The following is a 20,759-nucleotide window of genomic DNA, read 5'->3' on the forward strand; positions in this document are numbered from 1 at the left end:
GGTGAAATTCAGGTCAGTTTGCAAGACCCGGAACAGTCTCATTTGCGACCCATCGTTCGTTTCAGCTCATTGCCAAGCTTCCCTCTCGAGACCGCCCAACAACACTCCCTCGCTCCTCATCAGCTGCTCCAGAAACGGCAAAGATAACTATTGTTTACACCATGATAATGATGGGTTTGATGAGTTCAAGGAGGTTCAGTTCCATATCTTTCAGAGGATGTTGGTTCTTGCAATGGGTTGATTTGTCTTTCATGGCCATGGAATTATGATGCTGTGTATTTTGTTTTGTGGAACCCTTCGATTCAAAAGTACGTTTCTTGCCTGGCATTGTCTCTGTTTGGAATTTAAAACATGGGCTTGGCTTTGAAATTATTGTTGGTGTCGATCATTGGCGGATTCATAAATTTAAGAATAAGGGTCTAAAATTTTAATTTTCTTTTCTTAAAAATAATGAGTATGCAAAAATTATAATTTTTTTTCTCCTTAACACATTAAGCTAAATTTAATCACTTTTTCAAAATAATTAGGATGCACTTGACCCTTACGGGGCTTAGTGCATACGCCATTGGTGTCGACAATGTTAATTATTGCTTGTTTTCCCTGAATGAAAATTGTTGAAGGGTTGTAAATGAGAGACAAGATAATTGTGAGCTATTTGAGATTAACTCGGTTTAAGTTCGATAACTACTCAACTCGAGATCGATTCGAGTTCTTAATGAGTCAAAACGAGTTACTTAATTCGAAAAGCACGTGACCAACTCAAAAATATAATATATTAAGATTTTACTTTTGTTAAATAAATTATTAATATTATTAACATTTATATGTTCTTTTTAGAAAAATTTAATATAAGATTTTCATGTATTTGACATTCATGTTTGAGTTTGAGTTTTAGGTTTCTATCAAGTTAAATTTAAGTTTTTTTTTATTTCGAGTCTTTTCGAGCTTTTATGAGCTTTAATTCAAGATTTCGAGTTTAAGTAGAGCTTGAAAATTTTAGGTTATCAATTTTTTGAGTGGATTCAAACTTCATGTTACAGTTTTCGAGTCGAGTTGAAGTCAACAATACTCGAATTTGACTCAGCTTATTTACGCCCCTAACCCTAACACTTGTATTTTCCGCCTATCTAATGGGTCAAAGAAAACCTTAACAACCCATCTCCATAAAATTCCAAACAAGCCCACCCAAGATTCAAGTTTTATGTAGGGTTTATCAAAGCCGAAATCAAAACAAAAACTCACTTTGAATTCCGTCTTTGCTAAAATCCAATGGGGAAGAAACGGAAGCACAGCGAAACCCAGGCAATTGAACCGAAAAAGAAAGATGAAGGAGCACCCGAGAGACCAAAAAGGACGCTCATGGGTTGGAAAGACAAGAAAGAAGTTCATAAACAACCCGATTCCAATCCCGAGTCCAATCCCCAAGTTTTTAGAAACAAAGAGAAAGTTATGGTGACTTGTTCACGCCGCATCAATTACAGGTTGGTTCGAAGAAGAAGAAAAAATATGTTATCTTTCCTTTGCATGAATGCTTGGTTGCTTTTGTTTTTGATTTGGGTTTAAAGTTTTCGTTGTTTACTGCTCTGGGTTTCGCAGGTACAGGCATTTGATGTTGAATTTGGTTTCACTTTTGCCTCATTGTAAGAAGGATAACAAGGTTGAATCAAAGAGTAGTAAAGGGTCTACCTTGAATGAGCTTATTGAGTTGAGGGGTTGTTCTTCTGCTCTGTTTTTCGAGGTAAATATTTTAGCTTTGTTGTTTATTTTGTGCACTTTCAATGATAAATATGGTGCTTGATGAGCTTCCAAAGTTTGATTGACTAAAATTGTATAGAATTATGTAAACTTTGAGGATGATAGTAACTTTAAGTTTTTTTTAATGCTAAAATTTAGGTGGTTTTACCTTGCTTCACTTTGGAATTTAATGCTCGAGATGTTCAATGTTTATATACTTTTTTTTCGTTTTTTCCAGTGTAGGAAAAATCGGGATCTTTACATGTGGATGGCAAGCTGTCCCAATGGTCCATCTGTGAAATTTTTGGTTAATGCTGGTAATGTTTCTCCTTGAATCTCTTAGAATTCGTTATTATGATTTCTTGATGCTGTTAAGTTAGTAATAGTATCAAGGTATGATGATTTTTCTTGTTTCTTGTGGCTTAATGAAAAGTTTGTTTTGTTCGATGCAGTTCACACTATGGAAGAACTGAAGCTCACTGGAAATCATTTGAAAGGTTCACGCCCTTTGATGACGTTCTCGAGCAATTTTGAAAAAGATGCTCATTGGAAGCTTCTGAAGGAGATGATCATGCAGGTATCTTGATGTGGTTTTCCTATTTTTAGAAAACGCTCTTTTTCTGTTTGTATTTCTCACACATAGATGAAACATGTACTTCCCACTCTTTGAATGAACAAATTTGAGTTTTCTCCGACATCTTTCAACATGTAGCGAAAACGATAGACATGTTTATAATACAATTTTACACCGACTATTCCTCTGATCTTTCATGCATCCTATGAATGCTTTTGCTTTTTGATTTGTGAAACAATATGAATGTTGTTTGATTTAACAGCTTGTTAAGATGATTCTCTCTTGTTTTCTATCAAGCCACCGATTCCGTGATTTTTTCACTTAAATACACTGTGGGGTGAAGATGTGATTGTTCCATGACACTTTCCTTTTTATTGTTTTCTGGCAGATATTTGGAACTCCGAAGGAGCACAGGAAATCTAAACCTTATCATGATCACGTCTTTGTTTTCTCCATCGTTGATGACCACATATGGTTCCGCAATTATCAGGTCAGTGAACCATACTACATTTATGGCACAAGTATGGAACACGGATTAAATTCTTAATAGTAGTATGAGGTGTTCTATCTGAGTTTATCTTAAAACTGTTGTTTCGTAATGCAGATATCTGTTCCTCACAATGAATCAGAGAAAATGGTCCGAGGGGGACTCGATAAAATGACCCTTGTTGAGGTACGAACTGATATTCGCTTTCTTATGTTCATATTATATATATTATGATTTTCTAGTAATTTAATGCTAGATACTGGCTCTGTATAGGTTGGTCCCAGATTTTGCTTGAATCCGATCAAGATATTTGCTGGTAGCTTCGGAGGCCCAACACTATACGAGAATCCTTTCTATGTCTCGCCAAACCAGGTAAGAGGATTATCCTACGATACCTCTGTCCTAATATATGTTGAACGGAAGGTCGGCATAGGATTAGAACCTCGATTCGTTTTTCTCTACGGATTTTAATATTTTGACACGAATTATCTTTCAGATCCGAGCATTGGAGAAAAGGAAGAAAGCTGGGAAGTATGCTAAGAAAGTCAAGGCCAAGACAAGGCGAAAAATGCATGAACAATCTAATCCATTGGAGCCTGATGAATTCGCAGATATGTGGAAGGAATGATATCAAATACAAACCAGAATGAATTATTTTTCACTTGGCCTGTGTCGTATCTAAAGCGAACCGATGAGTTTTGGTCAGTTACTTCCTCTGCAAGTTCTAATTTTGTACTATGTTACATCGACGGATTGGTTAAAATACAAAATCAAAATCATGTGTTTGCAGTTGCATCTGCATTATCCTTTTAAGTTCATCGTTCGTGAAACGCGCAACTCTCGGTTCAACTCGGAATCGCCGATAGAATGGTGTACTTACCATGGACACAAGCTAAAGATGAAACTTCAGCTCTCGATTGCATGGACCAAACGTATACAGGAATAGTTAGTAGATGACAATCACTTAAAGATGTTTCAGTTCTCTTGGTGAAAACCTAACAGGGGATAACAAGTTTGCAGCACAAGTCTATAAAAGCAAAACTTAAAGATGGTTCAATTCTCCTGTCGATTTTCAAAGTGTACTTCAAGGTTAAAAGTAAACTATTTTCAGCATAAATTAAGTGATCTCGATAATAAAGAAAATGTTATTATTCATTGAGGTTTTGTGTTTGAGCACTATGAATACTTAGGGTATGAACATTCAACGTTAAATGGTTGAGAGTAATCTTTGACCTTATACTTATTCTATATTAATAAAAATAATGCAAAAGGGCCATTTTTGCCCTTATAGTATGTTCAATTTATCATTTTCACTCATCAATTTAGCTCTCGAAGTTGTTCAATTGTATCGATATTTAAAATATTTATTATTGCTTAAAGTTTTAAGTTAGGGTTTAGAGTTTGTACTTTAGAGGTTAGGGGTTGATTTAGGCTTTAGAATTAAAATAAAGGGTTTTAAGTTAGGATTATGATATAAAATGTTACAATTAAATAATTTTATGGGTTAAATTGATTTGAAAATACAATAAAAACGAAAATAATAAATTAAGTTTATCGAAAAAACGACCTTTTCGCCGAAAAAGAACTATTTCTAACGTGCAAGATGGTAGTCTAAGCTATGATATCTACTTGAAAATAAGCAAGAGAAAGTTCAATGGATTACTCTTTGTTAAAGAATAATTATACCTAGTTCATGTTGAGTAGGATTTTTGGCTCATTTAAATATTTAAATTTGACCTGAGTAATACATCTCTTTATCAGTAATCAGATCTAAACTAAATTTAAGACATTTTACTTGATCCAAAATTCGACTTGATCTTAAATCTATACTTGATTCGATTTGACACAAATACATATAAAATTTTATTTAATTATATAAAATCGGGACCTAATTAAAATAAAACATAAAAAATGATAATATTACAATTATCTATAAATATTTAAGGGTTAATTATATTATTATCTTGCCTCAAATATTTTTATATTCAATTAAATTTGATATGATCTAACCTCGTACTTTTAAAAAAATCTGATAATATATATTTTTTAAAATCCAACCTTATAGAACCAAAACCATCGAATTCAAGTTAAATGTTCATCCCTATTTATACTAATCATGCGTCCACAAGTATGCACTCGAACCAGACAGACCATCATGCGTTAGACTAGAATGTCCATTTTCAGCTTCACCAGGTTGATAGGGGTGTGCAAAATTTTCCGACCCGAATTTAAAAAAATCGGGTGATTTTCTAAATAAATTTACCCGACCCGAAATTTTTTGGGTCAGATCCGGATCATAAAATTGAAGTTTTCCGGATACCCGAGTACCCGGTTAGTTATATATATATATATATAACGGATTATTAGATTTTGTATTTCAAATTTTTAAATTTTATGTTCGGATATTAGAGTATGTAATTCGAAGTTTCAAATATTTACATTTTTACATATATTTTTTAAAATTAATAATTAAAAAAATCGGATATCAAGTACCGATTACCGAGAAATTACCGATCCAAATGTTATCGGTAATCGGGTTCCTAGATTTGCACACCCAACATAGTGGGTTCAAAGAACAAACCGTCGTGTTCATCCCTGTTGTCTTGTTAATCTTCTCCAACAATGTAGTCTTTGTCGTCATCTTTGTCGGAATTTTCTAGTTCTTTCATGTTTCAATTCATTTTAATAATTTAAATATATATTAATATTAAAATATATATTAAATTAAAATAAGTACTCCCCAAGAAAGAAAAAAAATCAAATTGAAGTCGTTAATGGAAAAAATATATATAGCAAGATAACAAATTGAACCTAAAGCCTTGCTGGAAATTACTCTTCGAGGCGCCACTGAGTATCAATCTTTCTCTCTAGAAAGAATTCCAGATTTTCGTCTTCTTCAACGCCCTGGTTCTATCTCTACTGGACTTCAACCGGTTTTATCAGTTTCTTCTCTTATTTTTTTCTGTCTGAGTTAGTTATCTAGATTTGGAAATTTAAGGTTTTCTCATTGTGCAGTGAAAAGGATTCTGGGTTTTTTTTCCCTGGGTTTGATTAAATGGAAAAAATTGAGAAAGGTGATGGCATTGAGGAGGAGGAAGAAGAAGATTCAGAGTATGTATTACTTGATCTTGATGCCGTTTCTTCTCAGATTGACATCCCTCCTAATGCACCCTATACAATCTCCGTAAGTTCTATAAATTTTCTTTTACGTTACAAATCTGTCAAATTTTAAGCAGTTGTGTGAAAATTATAATCTGAGAAGAAAGCTTGCCTTTGGGGTTTTATTTCTTGATAATCATTTATATTTGTCAATTCATTAAACCAGAGCTCTCATATACTGAATTTTAGTTTCACTGCTCAACTTTCAAGGTTGCACCTTCTCTAGGAGAAGGGATTTTTCATCTGTATATAGTGATCTTCATCTAGTTATATGGTACTACTAGCAATCCATGTACTTCCTTCAAGTATAGAAGAACATTATCTAGGCAAAATGTGTTTATGTTATGTATATGGCTTTCTTTGTGCTAGTAGCTGGATTTGATAAGGATTAGACTTGGCAATCGACATATTTGGTGTTTATGGTGTTATATATATATATTTATATCGTGTACTCATGTCATGTCCATTATGATAGGTCCCAATAAGAATTAGCCGGCTTATTGTTTTTGTTCTTTGATTGGAGCTCTGCCATGTGTAACCCCCTAGACCCGGCCTATGCGTTTCGACTAAGTCTAGTGGATCACATTATGATTATTAAAGACATTTTTCGCAACCGTTATTCCATCAATATAAAATCACATTATAAATAACATGAAATTATAAACAAATTATACTATCAAAATCCAACTCGTAAATATAGTACCAATAAATAATAATTTAATTTAAAATATGTCTTCCAATTCAAAATCACAATAAACCGAGCTGTATTAGCAAAAGAGTTATCATTATAAAATCCGATATTTTAAAATAAGGTCCATGTCACCAAAATAAAGTCAACTTGCCAGATAAAAACATTACAATCTGATTTACTTCAAGAGATATGTTGATCCTCCAAGTGCTCGAACCAAGGTATCTAACCAACAGTATCTGAAAGGGGGGAAAACATTTTCAAAAGGTGAGCTAGGCTCAGTGTGTCTGTAACACCCCAACCCATACCCGACCTGGATACGAGTCCGAGATGTCACATTGACATTTTCAAAACCTTTATTCTTGTAAAATAACTGGACATTTGAATTGATGTTAAGAAAATACAATCATGTATTATTCAATTATGTTTGGTATAAAATTTGGAGATAAAAACGTGTTTATGAACGGTGAAATACTATATGAACAGTAATACAGTAACCTGCTACAGTGATTTTCGTAAATTGTACATAACACTCGTAAAAATTTAACAGTTCATTTCTTTGCATTTGTACTTATATAAATATGTTTAGAATATTACAAAACTCGATCAGAGCATAAATACCTAATTTACCTACTTTATTTACATGCCAACCTATTTATCACATAATAATACATACTGTGTAATTTACTTCTGATCTGGTCTTTGAGCAGAGATATGTTGTTACTATGAACTTAGCTTTGATCCTTTTGCTTCTCAGTACCTACGTGTAAATCACTTACACGCTAAGTCATAGACTTAGTGAAGCAAAAACATAATAATAATGCATTTCTCATAAATATAAACATTCAATCGAGTCGCATATAATTCAGTATACATGATAACATGAGATAATACAAGTACTTTTAGTACCTTTTTATCAAATAAATACATATATCGAACCTTTCTCTACATACCATGGAACACATATACTACTTCACAACCAAACATACATAGTAACAAATCAATTTATTTATTTACTCTCTGTAAGGACCATGTATTCGCCCATGTATACTTTTGAGAACTTAAGGTATGTGAGTACATTGAGGTTGTGCACACATATGCTGTCACCACAGCTCGATCAATGTCCCGAAGGACCAGTCCATAGATTCCGAAGAACCTAGGTAAACAGTCCATATGTCCCGAAGAACATAGGTAAACAGTCCATATGTCCCGAAGAACATAGGTAAACAGTCCATATGTCCCGAAGAACATAGGTAACCCTCGACCCTTGGCATGCCAACTATACCCCTAGCTCTCATATCACATAACATGGCATTATCATTTATGACCGTTCACATTACTTATTCATATTCTTTCTCTTATAACCACATATCTTTTCTTTTCAGTCACGTATCACATGTACGTGTAATCCTTGATATCATAATCACATATTCCTTCTCTTCTATCACATATCAAATGTATGTGTAAGCACATATCTAATATCATATGTTGCATTTTCATGTAAGCATGTAAATCATGTAACATATAAACATACATCCATTTCTATGTACTAATGCACACGAGTAATCACATAACATATATAATTTACCTCTTACCATAGTACTCTATCATTGACTCATCGCAAGCCAATGTTTGATCAATCACATAAGTACAATTTAAATTGCACTCACCTTAGCCTTGCTTTGATTCGATTATAATCCTTTAATTATTCCGGAACTTGTTTAGGCTCAATATCTACATAAATATATAATTTCAAAACAACTATCAGAAGCCTAAACTTTAAACTTGATGTTAATAACTTAAACCGATTTAATGAATCAATTCTATATTTTCATTTAGGGGGAATCGATACCCCCCCAGGGAATCGATACCCCCTGTACATACTGGAATTTTTCGTTCAAGAGGGGAATCGATTCCCATTCATAGGGTATCGGTTCCCTCTACCCAGAAATTGTATTCTAAGCTCGAAAATCATCAATTTTCAACTCAAACCTTCCTATTTCACTTCCTTTAATACTCCTAACTTTAACACATACTTAAACTTATTTCTATTCCATAATCACTTCTTTAACTTCAAATCTAGTCATTCCTATGTAATCTCAAAAATTATACTAGTTTTGCAACATGTTCAAATTCCTATTCTAACACTTCCTATCCCTTAATTAACTTGATGACAAGTCAAATTCAACTTTCAATTCTCAATATAAACTTTATTTCGATATTTCATTCAAAACTCCAAATCTTTAAATCCTCATAACTCTTCATTTTGTTGTTTTAAAGCAATTAATCCTTCCTTAATCTTATTTAGCATCTAATAATCAAAACTAAACTTAAATTTCAGCACCTAATCAGTTCAAAAGAAAACTCACATTTGCTTGGCTTCACACGTGGAGAAGAGAAAATGAAGAAGAAAAGAGAGAAGAGATTTTTCTGGAAAATCTCCCATCCTTATCCATATATATATATATCATTTAATATAATTTTCAAGTCTAATGACCATTTTGCCCTTTAATTCTTTGGATAATTACTATAAACTTTTAGGAAATATTTCCAAACAAATCATTAAACTATTAAACTATTATACTTTAATCATCATATTCTGAAATTTTACAATTGTGGTCACTAACCCGTATTTTGGGATGTTACAGTGTCCCAACATTTCCATAAAATCACAATAGGTACAAATCATAGTCCAGTAATCTCACAAATTCGTAAAAGAGTTTAACTTTTTGAAAATCATAGTTTAAAACCCTTTCTGGTACACCATCAGTAGTTCCCAAAATTATTTTCCCTATAGCTTACTTTAGCACATAGCAAAAAGAAAGCCGACTTAAGGATAGGCTCTGAAGCTTGTATCCTTAAGCCAAGTCAATAAGTCCATATAGCTTACCCTAAGCACACAGCAAAGGAAAGCCGACCTAATGAAACATCTTGGGGCCCTCAAGAGTCATTAGGCCCAGTTAGCTTGATCAGAGCTATTCCATCGTAATTCAATTCCAAAATTCAATGCACCGTGACATAATTCCATAAATCCAAAAATGGTAATCATATACCATTTCAAAACAAAAATTAGATAGCAGCCATATTCCATAAATTGTCACATTAAATTGGTGCATCAATAAAACAATAACCATGAATTCGGTGTACCACATATTAAAACCAATAAAACAGTTCAGTAATAAGTAGGGAACACACCTCGACAATAGATTCAAATAACAATCTACTGATGCTGGTTTCACCACGCTCTGCTACAGTTTTCGAACGGGTGAATACTGGCACACGTGGTTTAACTGATCTAGAAGAGCTGGGTCAGCTGTCGAACGATTCGGAGAGTCTCTTGTACCTTCAAACAATAATATTTATCAGTCTCAAATCCTATTTAATTGTTCAAAGCTAAACTTCTTAAGTTATACGCATTTTTCGGTTTGACTATCATTTGAGGTATTTCGAGTCTGAATTTGGCCAAACGGATTGCGGAATCGGAATCAGGGCGAAACATAAAGTATGACTTTTCGAAAATTCAAATTCTTGGTCAAAGTCAAAGTCAACCACTTTGACCGTAGATTTGAGACCTTCGGATTCGAATTTGACAAAACGGACCACGGAAACGGATTCGGCACGTCGAAAACTATCAGGATAGGTATACTCGGAAAAGATTAACGATCGTTTAATGCTCGGTCAAAGCCATTTTAAGTTTTGGTCAAAGAAAGTCAACGGTCAACGGTCAACGGTCGGTCGGGTCGGTCAACGTCGGGTCGGTCGGGTCAGACCGATCAACCACACGATGGTGCGGGAGGTGTCGTAAACGGAGCAACGATCAGCGGTGAATTTAAGATTTCCTCGGCGATAGAGCTAACAAAACCGTCACTACTTTGACTGGAAATTCCCGACATTTGGTCGCGTTTCGCTTCAATTAATTTGAAGGGTTTGTTCCTCGCTCGATGATGACACAACGGTGGTTTCAAAACAACGATCGGAATTCGACAGCGTTTGGATCGGACTTGAAAGTGGAGGTGTGAGAGGAAGAAAATTGAAGGAATAGCATTTGTGATTTCTGATTGTAAATCAGAAATCACGCTTAAATCATCAAGCCTACCGACAGTTTTAGGGGAAATTCAGGGCTTGGTCCCTGAATTTCCTTTACTTCAAACATGGCATACAAGTTTCCATAAATTTTAATTTAGTCACTTAATTTCACCCATTTTCACAATTTACCTCCAATTTCATTAATATTATTTTGTAAATATTCGGGTTGTTACAATTCTCCCCTCTACAAGAAATTTCGTCCTCGAAATTTACCTTACGAGAATAGTTGAGGAAACTGAGCCTCATTGACTCCAATGTCTCCCAAGTAGCTTCTGAGGGGCCTCGATTACTCCACTGAACTTTGACCATTGGAATTCGTCTATTCCGAAGAACTCGTTCATCTCTCTCTAAGATCTGAATGGGCTCTCTTCATATGACAAATCAAGTCTCAGCTCTACTTCTTAACCTGAATGTGACATGGATCTGGACGGTATCTCCTCAACCTTGATACATGAAAGACATCATGAATACGACTTAGCTCAGAAGGCAACTCAAGCTGATATGCAACAGGTCCTACCCTCTTCAAGATACGAAATGGTCCAATAAATCTTGGACTCAATTTACCCTTACGCCCAAATCTCAATACTTTCTTCAGGGTGAACTTTCAAAAAGATCCGATCTCCCACTTCAAACTGATATCCTTCCTTCTTTGATCTGCATAAGATTTCTACCTATCAAATGCCTCTTTCAGACGGTCACGGATTAATCTGACTGTGTCCTCCGTCTCTCGCACTAACTCAGGTCCAAAGTTTTCACGAAATGGTCCAATAAATCTTGGACTCAATTTACCCTTACGCCCAAATCTCAATACTTTCTTCCAGGGTGAAACTTTCAAAAAGATCCGATCTCCCACTTCAAACTGTATATCCTTCCTTCTTTGATCTGCATAAGATTTCTACCTATCAAATGCCTCTTTCAGACGGTCACGGATTAATCTGACTGTGTCCTCCGTCTCTCGCACTAACTCAGGTCCAAACGTTTTCCTATCACGCAACTCAATCCAACAGATCGGAGTGCGACATTTACGCCCATAGAGCGCTTCATAGGGTGCCATACGAAATGCTGGTCTGATAACTATTGTAAGCAAATTCAGCCAACGGCAAAAAGTTTCCCAACTACCATGAAAATCGATTACGCAACCCCGCAACATATCCTCCAGAATCTGAATTACTCTCTCAGATTGACTATCAGTTTGTGGATGAAAGGATGTACTATAATCCAATCTTGTTCCCAAAGCCGTATGTAACGCCTTCCAAAATCTCGAAGTAAATCTCGGATCTCGATCAGAAATAATAGACAATGGAACACCATGCAATCTGACAATCTCTAAAATATACAATCTTGCCAGCTTATCCAAAGTATAATTTACTCGCACATGAATGAAGTGAGATGACTTTGTAAGTTTGTCAACAATCACCCAAACTGAATCTTTTTTCGAAGGAGTCATCGGCAAGCCAGTAACAAAATCCATAGTAATACGCTCCCATTTCCATTCAGGAATCTTGATAGGCTGTAACAACCTGATGGATGTTGATGTTCTGCCTTAACTTGCTGACAAGTCAAACACCTAGCCACAAAGTCAGATATGTCTTTCTTCATACCAATCCAATAATACCTCTCTCTCAAATTCCGGTACATTATCTCCTCCGGGGCATAGCATATGGACTACTATGAGCCTCAGTAAGGATAGTCTGCCTCAACTCAGCATCATCAGGCACACAATATACCTTTAAAGCATAAAACTTCATCCTGATCAATTGCGTAATCTGAGTTTGTCCCCTGCTCTACTTGCTCAAAGATGGAAAGCAAGGAGCTATCAAGGGGCTGCTTAGCTTTGATCTCATCAACTAAGGTCGGCTTAACTTGCAATTCTGCTAACAAAGTGCCATCGTCATATAAATTCATCTTGGCCATTAAAGACCTCAACTCTGATACCGTCTTTCGACTCAAAGCATCTGCTACAATGTTAGCTTTACCAGGGTGGTAATCAATCACGCAATCATAATCCTTTAGAAGCTCTAACCAGCGACGCTGTCTCAAATTAAGTTCCTTCTGGGTCAGAAGATACTTTAAGCTCTTATGATCTGTGAAAATGTAACACTTCTCTCCATAAAGATAGTGTCTCCAAATCTTCAAGGCAAAAATTACTGCTGCCAAATCTAAATCGTGAGTAGGATAGTTACTCTCATGCGGCCGCAGCTGACGGGATGCATAAGTCACCACCTTACTTTCCTGCATTAAAACACAACCAAGTCCTGAATGTGAAGCATCACTATACACTGTAAAATCCTTCCCGGACTTTGGTTGAATCAACACCGGTGCTTGAGTCAAAACCGTCTTTAATTTCTCAAAGCTCTCATGTTGTGCCTCGCCCCAGTCAAACAACACATTCTCCTTAACAACTTGTCAAAGGAGAAGCAATGATCGAGAAGCCCTCAACAAAACGTCGATAATAACCAGCCAAGCCCAAGAAACTGCGGATTTCAGATACGTTCTTAGGTCGTTTCCAATTCATAATAGCCTCTATCTTGCTGGGATCAACCTGAACACCTCGCGCAGAAATAATATGCCCCAGAAATGACACTTTTGAAGCCAAAAACTCACACTTGCTTAGTTTGGCATATAGACGATGCTCTCTCAAAGTCCGCAGAACGATCTTCAATGCTCGTCATGCTCTGCCTCAGTACGAGAATAGATCAGAATATCGTCAATGAAGACCACCACAAATTGATCCAAATATGGTCGGAACACCCGATTCATCAAATCCATAAAAGCTGCAGGAGCGTTCGTCAAACCAAAGGCATCACTAAAAATTCATAATGACCATATCTAGTGCGAATGGCCGTTTTTGCAACATCAGATCCTTTAACTTTCAATTGATAATACCCCGAACGAAGATCAATCTTAGAGAATACAGTAGCTCCTCGCAATTGATCAAATAAGTCATCAATCCTTGGTAATGGGTATTATTCTTACCGTCATCTGTTCAATTTCGATAGTCAATACATAATCTTAGCGACCCATCCTTCTTTTTCACGAATAGAACTGGAGCTCCCCATGGTGAAGTACTATGTCGGATAAATCCTCGATCGAATATTCTTGCAATTGGACTTTCAACTCCTTAAGTTCCTTTGGAGCCATACGATAAGGTGCCATAGACATAGGTGAAGATCCGGATAAGTCTCAATCTCGAACTCTACCTCTCTATCAGGAGGTAACCCAGGCAACTCCTCAGGAAAAACATCAGGAAACTCGCTAACTGTACGAATCTCCTCGATCGTGGACAATGCACCTTTGGTGTTCAAAATACAAGCAATGAAGGTCTCATATCCCTTCCGGATCATATGATCAATTTCCATCGCTGAAACTATATTGGAGAGATAACCACGCGTTCACCAATTAACACAACAGTCCGACATCTGAAGTCTTCAGAGTAGCCCGCTTGTATTCGCAATCCAGCTTTACCTTGTGTTTATTCAACCAATCCATTCCAAGAATTAGATCGAACTCCCCTAAAGGAAGTTCCATAAGATCACGAGAAAATTTCTCCCTGAACCTCGAGAGGACAACGCCGAAATACTTTATTCACTAATACCTTGTCTACTGGACTTGTAACTGTAATAGTATTTTCAGTGTTCTCGATCGGAATCTGAAGGTTTCGAGATACTGAGCTCGATACATAGGAGTGAGTGGAGCCATTGTCCAATAATGCAAAGTATGGGGTAGAATAAATAGTAAATGTACCTGCAAAACCTCAGGCTCATCTCTGTCATACGTCTAGTTGCATAACTAAAGTTGGCTGTCTAGCCTCAGAAGCTGTTGGCCCTCTATTTTGCTGAGGTCGGGCTTCTGTCTGTCCTGGACGCTGATCCTCGAGTCTTTCCTTGACTACGATCTCTAATTGGGGTCTGTACTGTAGTCTGCGAACGCACAGGAGTTTGGGTAGTGGTCTGCTCAAACGAAATTAATTGAGGACAATCCCTCGATAATGACCACTAGATCCACACTGATAGCAAAGACCCATCTTCTTACGACACTCTCCTGAGTGCTGTTTACCACAATACTCACAAAAGGGGCCCATTATAATACGACGAGGAACCGCCTCGACGACAGCTAAAGGTGAGGATGCTGCAGGCCTGAAACGTGTATTGTTTCTCTGAGGGGCTGAAGTCGAGTCCTCTTCCGGACTGTGCTGATGACTCCATCGGGCCTGAAAATTTCTTAGATCGATCTTGATCAACACGCTCTCTACCAGAAGCTAAAACCTCCACCTCTTCCGCATCTTTGGCTCTGCCCACCAGCACATCAATATCTCATCTGATGGGTTACACTTGCCTACGCAGCTCGTATCTGAGTCCAAGGGCAAATTTACGACATCGATCTCTCTCCGTAGGTACCATACTGAATCCATACTTCAGCAACTTCAGGAACTCGATCTCATATTCAGAAACAGTCATGTCTCCCTGAACCAGGTCTTGAAACTGTTGTCGTCTCTGAGCTAAGTAGCGCTCTCCAGAAAACGGCTCCGAAAGCGATCCTTAAAGAAATTCCAGGTCAACGATCGGTAGGAACACTACTGGTCACTGACTCCCACCAAGTGTAGGCATTGCATCTAACATCGCCACAGCACCCTGATATCTCTTAGTGAGTCCAAACCCAACTGATCCATGCGTCTCTCTGTATCCTGGAGCCAATCCTCAGCTTCAGTAGGAGCTCCACCTATCTGTCCCCCAAAAGTTCTAACTCATTGGCCAATCAAAGTCTGCGAAATAGGAACCTCAGATACAACACCAGTAGCTCTGACTGCTCCCTGTATTAACTGCAGAAATTGTCTACCAAAATTCTCATCCAAAGCAACTCTGGTAGACTCTGACTCAATATCGGTCGCTCCTATTATCAGTGTAGTCATGCCAATACCAGCGGCAGGAGGCAGATCCGTTGGGGTCGTAGGAGCATGATCACCTATCGGAGGTGGGGGATCTACCCGTATCTCATCGATCGGATCTGCGAATCTAGCCACTCAACCTCGTCCACGGCTAGTTCGACGACTACGTCTAGCATCATTTTGATGGATCTCAAGTTTACTACAGAAGATAAAACTTAGGGTTAGATAAGCACTTTGAGCTCAAACATAGTTAAAATCTTAATAACTTGTGACATGGCCTTAGTAACTCGTTTGTAAAATATTTCAAACCGTATTTTCAATGTGGACTCATACACAGTCCGAGGGTTAAAAACCAAAAGCTCTGATACAAATAAATGTAACCCCCTAGACCCGGCCTATGCGTTTTGACTAAGTCTAGTGGATCACATTATGATTATTAAAGACATTTTTCGCAACCGTTATTCCATCAATATAAAATCACATTATAAATAACATGAAATTATAAACAATTATACTATCAAAATCCAACTCGTAAATATAGTACCAATAAATAATAATTTAATTTAAAACATGTCTTCAAATTCAAAATCACAATAAACGAGCAGTATTAGCAAAAGTTATCATATAAAATCCGATATTTTAAAATAAGGTCATGTCACCAAAATAAAGTCAACTTGCCAGATAAAAACATTATAATCTGATTTACTTCAAGAGATATGTTGATCCTCCAAGTGCTCGAACCAAGGTATCTAACCAACAGTATCTGAAAGGGGGGAAAACATTTTCAAAAGGTGAGCTAGGCTCAGTGTCCCAACATTTCCATAAAATCACAATAGGTACAAATCATAGTCCAGTAATCTCACAAATTCGTAAAAGAGTTTAACTTTTTGAAAATCATAGTTTAAACCCTTTTCTGGTACACCATCAGTAGTTCCCAAAATTATTTTCCATATAGCTTACTTATGCACATAGCAAAAAGAAAGCTGACTTAAGGATAGGCTCTGAAGCTTGTATCCTTAAGCCCAAGTCAATAAGTCCATATAGCTTACCCTAAGCACACAGCAAAGGAAAGCCGACCTAATGAAACATCTTGGGGCCCTCAAGAGTCACATTAGGCCCAGTTAGCTTGATCAGAGTTATTCAATCGTAATTCAATTCCAAATTCAATTGCACCGTGACATAAATTCCATAAATCCAAAACATGGTAATCTATATACCATTTCAAAACAAAAATAGATAGCAGCCATATTCCATAAATGTCACATTAAATTGGTGCATCAATAAAACAATAACCAATGAATCGGTGTACCACATATTAAAACCAATAAAACAGTTCAGTAATAAGTAGGGAACACACCTCGACAATAGATTCAAATAACAAATCTACTGATTGCTGGTTTCACCACGCTTTGCTACAGTTTTCGAACGGGTGAATACTGGCACACGTGGTTTAACTGATCTAGAAGAGCTGGGTCGAGCTGTCGAATGATCCGAGAGTCTCTTGTACCTTCAAACAATAATATTTATCAGTCTCAAATCCTATTTAATTGTTCAAAGCTAAAACTTCTCAGTATATACGCATTTTTCGGGTTTGACTATCAATTTGAGGTATTTCGAGTCTGAATTTGGCCAAACGGATGCGGAATCGGAATCAGGGCGTCGAAAAACATAAGTATGACTGTTCGAAAATTCAAATTCTTGGTCAAAGTCAAAGTCAACACTTTGACCGTAGATTTGGAGACCTTCGGATTCGAATTTGACAAAAACGGACCACGGAAACGGATTCGGCACGTCGAAAAGTCAACGGTCAACGGTCAACGATCAACGGTCGGGTCGGGTCAGACCGGTTGAAACCGGTTTCCAGTAGCCACTCGCCCTGCGGCGGCGCGTGTGGCGCGTGAGACGTCCTCCGGGGCCCTAAAAATCCCGAAAAAATTTCTAAAAATTATTTTGAGCGATTTCGAGATACTTACAACGATCGGTTCAAATTTTTGAACGGCGGAGAGCTCGATTTCAAATCGGCCGAATCTTTGACTGCACCACCTCTTCACGCGCCGCCGTCTACGGCGGACAAGGTTAACACCGGTGAACTCGGAACGTCACAAGGAACACGATGGTGCGGGAGGTGTCGTAAACGGAGCAACGATCAGCGGTGAATTTAAGATTTCCTCGGCGATAGAGCTAACAAAACCGTCGCTACTTTGACTGGAAATTCCCGACGTTTGGCCGCGTTTCGCTTCAATTAATTTGAAGGGTTTGTTCCTCGCTCGATGATGAACACAACGGTGGTTTCAAAACAACGATCGGAATTCGGACGTCGTTTGGATCGGACTTAAAAGTGGAGGTGTGAGAGGAAGAAAATTGAAGAAATAGCATTTGTGATTTCTGATTGTAAATCAGAAATCACGCTTAAATCATCAAGCCTACCGACAGTTTTAGGGGAAATTCAGGGCTTGGTCCCTGAATTTCCTTTACTTCAAACATGGCATACAAGTTTCCATAAATTTTAATTTAGTCACTTAATTTCACCCATTTTCACAATTTACCTCCAATTTCAATTACTATTATTTTGTAAATATTCGGGTTGTTACACCATGGCTGAATTTGGGTTTGGTTTGGCTTCAATGTGTTACTCTAAGCTTCTTATTATCTGTTTGGTGATATTTCTTGTCTGGGAATATTTGCTTGCTTGATTTACCGGTATCTGTTGTCAGTTTTAAACAAGGTTCGATTTTCTTTTAACATTTTTTTACTTGATCAGATTGTGATTATCGGATTCTTACTACTTTCAGGGTCTGGATACGATGAATCCAATATTAATCATAGATGAAAAAGTGAAGCTGGTGAGTTGTTAACTTGCAAAATCTTGCCATGTTATTTAGACTCAAGGTCAATGTCGGATTTGGATGCGTGTCTGACATGAATATACCAAATTTTCTAGTTTTTTTAATATATATTTGGAGGATTGTGCCTTCATACCGATGTCCGAACATGTTACATATACATTAACAAAAATGGAAAGTCCTAGTAACATAAAATCTAGTATTTACCTTGAGAAAGGTTCCATGTTATTTTGAAATAATTGGTAAATATCATCTATAGACATCTTCCATATCAGTGTCATTCAAGTTTGGATAGCTGGATGCATATTTGTATCCAGCATTCATGTCCAAGTCCGGATAACAGAGAACTTTAATTGGGAAGCTGTAGTTGATGATTGGTCTAAACTATTACTTTTATTTTTGACATTTTATTTTATTTTATTGTTAGTTAACCCTGTTTTCAAAATCATGAAATTTTTTCCAATTTACAGATTGGAGAATATGAAGAAACAATTGGGACTTGCTTCGTCTTCTCCGAGGATGGTGAGTAACATTTCCTGTTATACTTACTCTGAGTTTCTCAACTTTCTCCTATTCTCTCTTAATTATCTTCTTATCTCAAGCATAGGAGAATTGCATATTGACTCGAAAATCCATGCGTTCTTGCCGTGTTTTTTTTTCCTTTTTTGTGTCAATAATTCATGTTATATGGATTTTGACATGTTTGTGTATACATATAATGTTTGTATGGTTTAGAAAATATGAAGAGTCTGAAACATAGTTCATTACTCCGACCTCTATTGCTTCGACTCTTCATTGTTCTTGAAGAACCAATGTCCGGCCCATCAAGGACCTAGGCATAGGAATATGATTCCCCAAGGACCTTTAAAATACATGGAAAAACTTAGAAAATCGAACATGAGTTCGAGTAAAATAAGCTAGGATTTCATTTTTTTTTCTTGAAGTATACATGTTTGATATCTATGTTCGATGCATATCCCGATGAGTATGGGGATATGATCTTTCAAGGACCTTTCAAATACATGAAGAATAAAAAGTAAGCATATCTATGTCCACCACTGGAACCCATGTTTAACATAGGCTGCCCCTTTGGTTTATATTATGTTTCTCAAGCATTTTACTCTGAATGAACTAAGAATTGGGTGTGATATTATTTGCAGAAGCTTCACCTGTAGTGTATGAAGAGACGGGTCCATCAGAGGCAAATCTCTTCTCAGGAAAATGTATAATAGATCCGAATCAAGCTCCGAGAAAGCAAGTAAAACCGGTTGCTCGACTTCACAAGATTCTTAAGTTCAGTTTGTTACACGACGAGGACGTTCAAGTTGAAACGAATTCCCCGAAATAGTAGCGAACTCGAATTTTGTAGTTACCTGTCAGTGTTCATACTTGAAAGTAATTTAGTGTAATTTAAGCCTAGTTTTGCTCTGTATTTCTCATGCTCCATTGTTATTATTGATAGGAATAAATGAGTTACGATCGTTATAGGCGGTTCACCTTTTCTAGTTTGGACGAAGAACCTTAATAAGTGGTCAGGCGGCCGTTTTCTGTATTAAAGTCCCCTATCTCCGTAAGGAGGTAGAAGAGAAGTGAGTGAAGAATGGGGTTTGAGAACATTCTCTTATTTTAATCGAGAGGTTTTATAGTAACCTTTAGTGTCGATGTCAGACGTAACGTCATAATGACTATTTTTAGGCTGACATGATCGATTGATTTTGATAGATCACATGAGATATGTTGGAGGTCCATGTTAAAGGGTCAATTGCGGAGGTGTTCTATGGACGTCTTGATGTACATAGATGGATACAACAATTATTATCCAGTATATGATTGCTTTGCTAGGCACAACAATAACTCAAGAAGCTATTCGAATCAAGTAGAGTAAGGGATCTTTGCTTACAATTACTGCAACGTAATTAACTAATTATAATATTAATTTTTAGGGTAAATTTACAAATTTCATCGCTGAACTTTTTCTCTCTCCTATTTAACTCATTGAATTTTAAAAGTTTTTCAATTTTATCGTTGAACTTAATATATTGGGTTTTGTGGGTCACTGAACTTTACTCTCTCCTATTTTGGTCACTCTGTCGTTAAATAGTTAATGACATAAAAAACAAAATTTTCACCAAAATGACGTTTTAAATATATATAATAGTTCATTTTAACGCCATTAACTATTTAATGACCGAATGATAAAAAAAAAACTCAATGTATTAAGATCAGTGAGAAAATTAAAAAGATTTAAAGTATAATAAGTGAAATAGGAGAGAGAATAAAGTTCAGTTACCAAATTTGTAATT

The 20,759-nt window shown here is 36.6% G+C and overlaps 2 protein-coding genes across 3 annotated transcripts; both read left to right on the plus strand.

Annotated features, from left to right (window-relative positions):
- Positions 1-1,269: 1,269 nt before the first annotated feature.
- On the plus strand, positions 1,270-3,446 carry LOC120178695 (ribosome biogenesis protein BRX1 homolog 1-like). Its single transcript, XM_039184486.1, has 8 exons — positions 1,270-1,481; positions 1,597-1,738; positions 1,973-2,051; positions 2,187-2,311; positions 2,697-2,798; positions 2,913-2,981; positions 3,069-3,167; positions 3,292-3,446. The coding sequence occupies exons 1-8, from the start codon at positions 1,270-1,272 to the stop codon at positions 3,421-3,423; spliced, it is 960 nt and encodes a 319-aa protein (XP_039040417.1). The 3' UTR covers positions 3,424-3,446.
- A 2,124-nt stretch (positions 3,447-5,570) lies between these two features.
- LOC120178702 (general transcription factor 3C polypeptide 6-like) lies at positions 5,571-20,020 on the plus strand. Of its 2 annotated transcripts, XM_039184494.1 has the most exons (5): positions 5,571-5,702; positions 5,811-5,979; positions 18,406-18,456; positions 18,927-18,978; positions 19,617-20,020. In XM_039184494.1, the coding sequence occupies exons 2-5, from the start codon at positions 5,851-5,853 to the stop codon at positions 19,802-19,804; spliced, it is 420 nt and encodes a 139-aa protein (XP_039040425.1). In that variant the 5' UTR covers positions 5,571-5,702; positions 5,811-5,850; the 3' UTR covers positions 19,805-20,020. The 2 variants fall into 2 exon arrangements, with proteins under 2 accessions (XP_039040425.1, XP_039040424.1); XM_039184493.1 differs by having other exon boundaries at positions 5,571-5,979.
- Positions 20,021-20,759: the final 739 nt, after the last annotated feature.

The sequence above is a fragment of the Hibiscus syriacus genome, unplaced genomic scaffold (assembly GCF_006381635.1).
Source record: "Hibiscus syriacus cultivar Baekdansim isolate YM2019G1 unplaced genomic scaffold, ASM638163v2 tig00112370_pilon, whole genome shotgun sequence".
NCBI classification, from domain to species: domain Eukaryota; kingdom Viridiplantae; phylum Streptophyta; class Magnoliopsida; order Malvales; family Malvaceae; genus Hibiscus; species Hibiscus syriacus.

Coding starts and splice junctions, on each gene's coding strand:
- LOC120178695 (XM_039184486.1), top strand. CDS start 1,270: ATGGGGAAGAAACGGAAGCACAGCGAAACCCAGGCAATTGAACCGAAA. Junction 1,739..1,972: donor CTTCTGCTCTGTTTTTCGAG/GTAAATATTTTA, acceptor CGTTTTTTCCAG/TGTAGGAAAAATCGGGATCT. Junction 2,982..3,068: donor ATAAAATGACCCTTGTTGAG/GTACGAACTGAT, acceptor GGCTCTGTATAG/GTTGGTCCCAGATTTTGCTT.
- LOC120178702 (XM_039184493.1), top strand. CDS start 5,851: ATGGAAAAAATTGAGAAAGGTGATGGCATTGAGGAGGAGGAAGAAGAA. Junction 5,980..18,405: donor ATGCACCCTATACAATCTCC/GTAAGTTCTATA, acceptor TACTACTTTCAG/GGTCTGGATACGATGAATCC. Junction 18,979..19,616: donor CTTCGTCTTCTCCGAGGATG/GTGAGTAACATT, acceptor TATTATTTGCAG/AAGCTTCACCTGTAGTGTAT.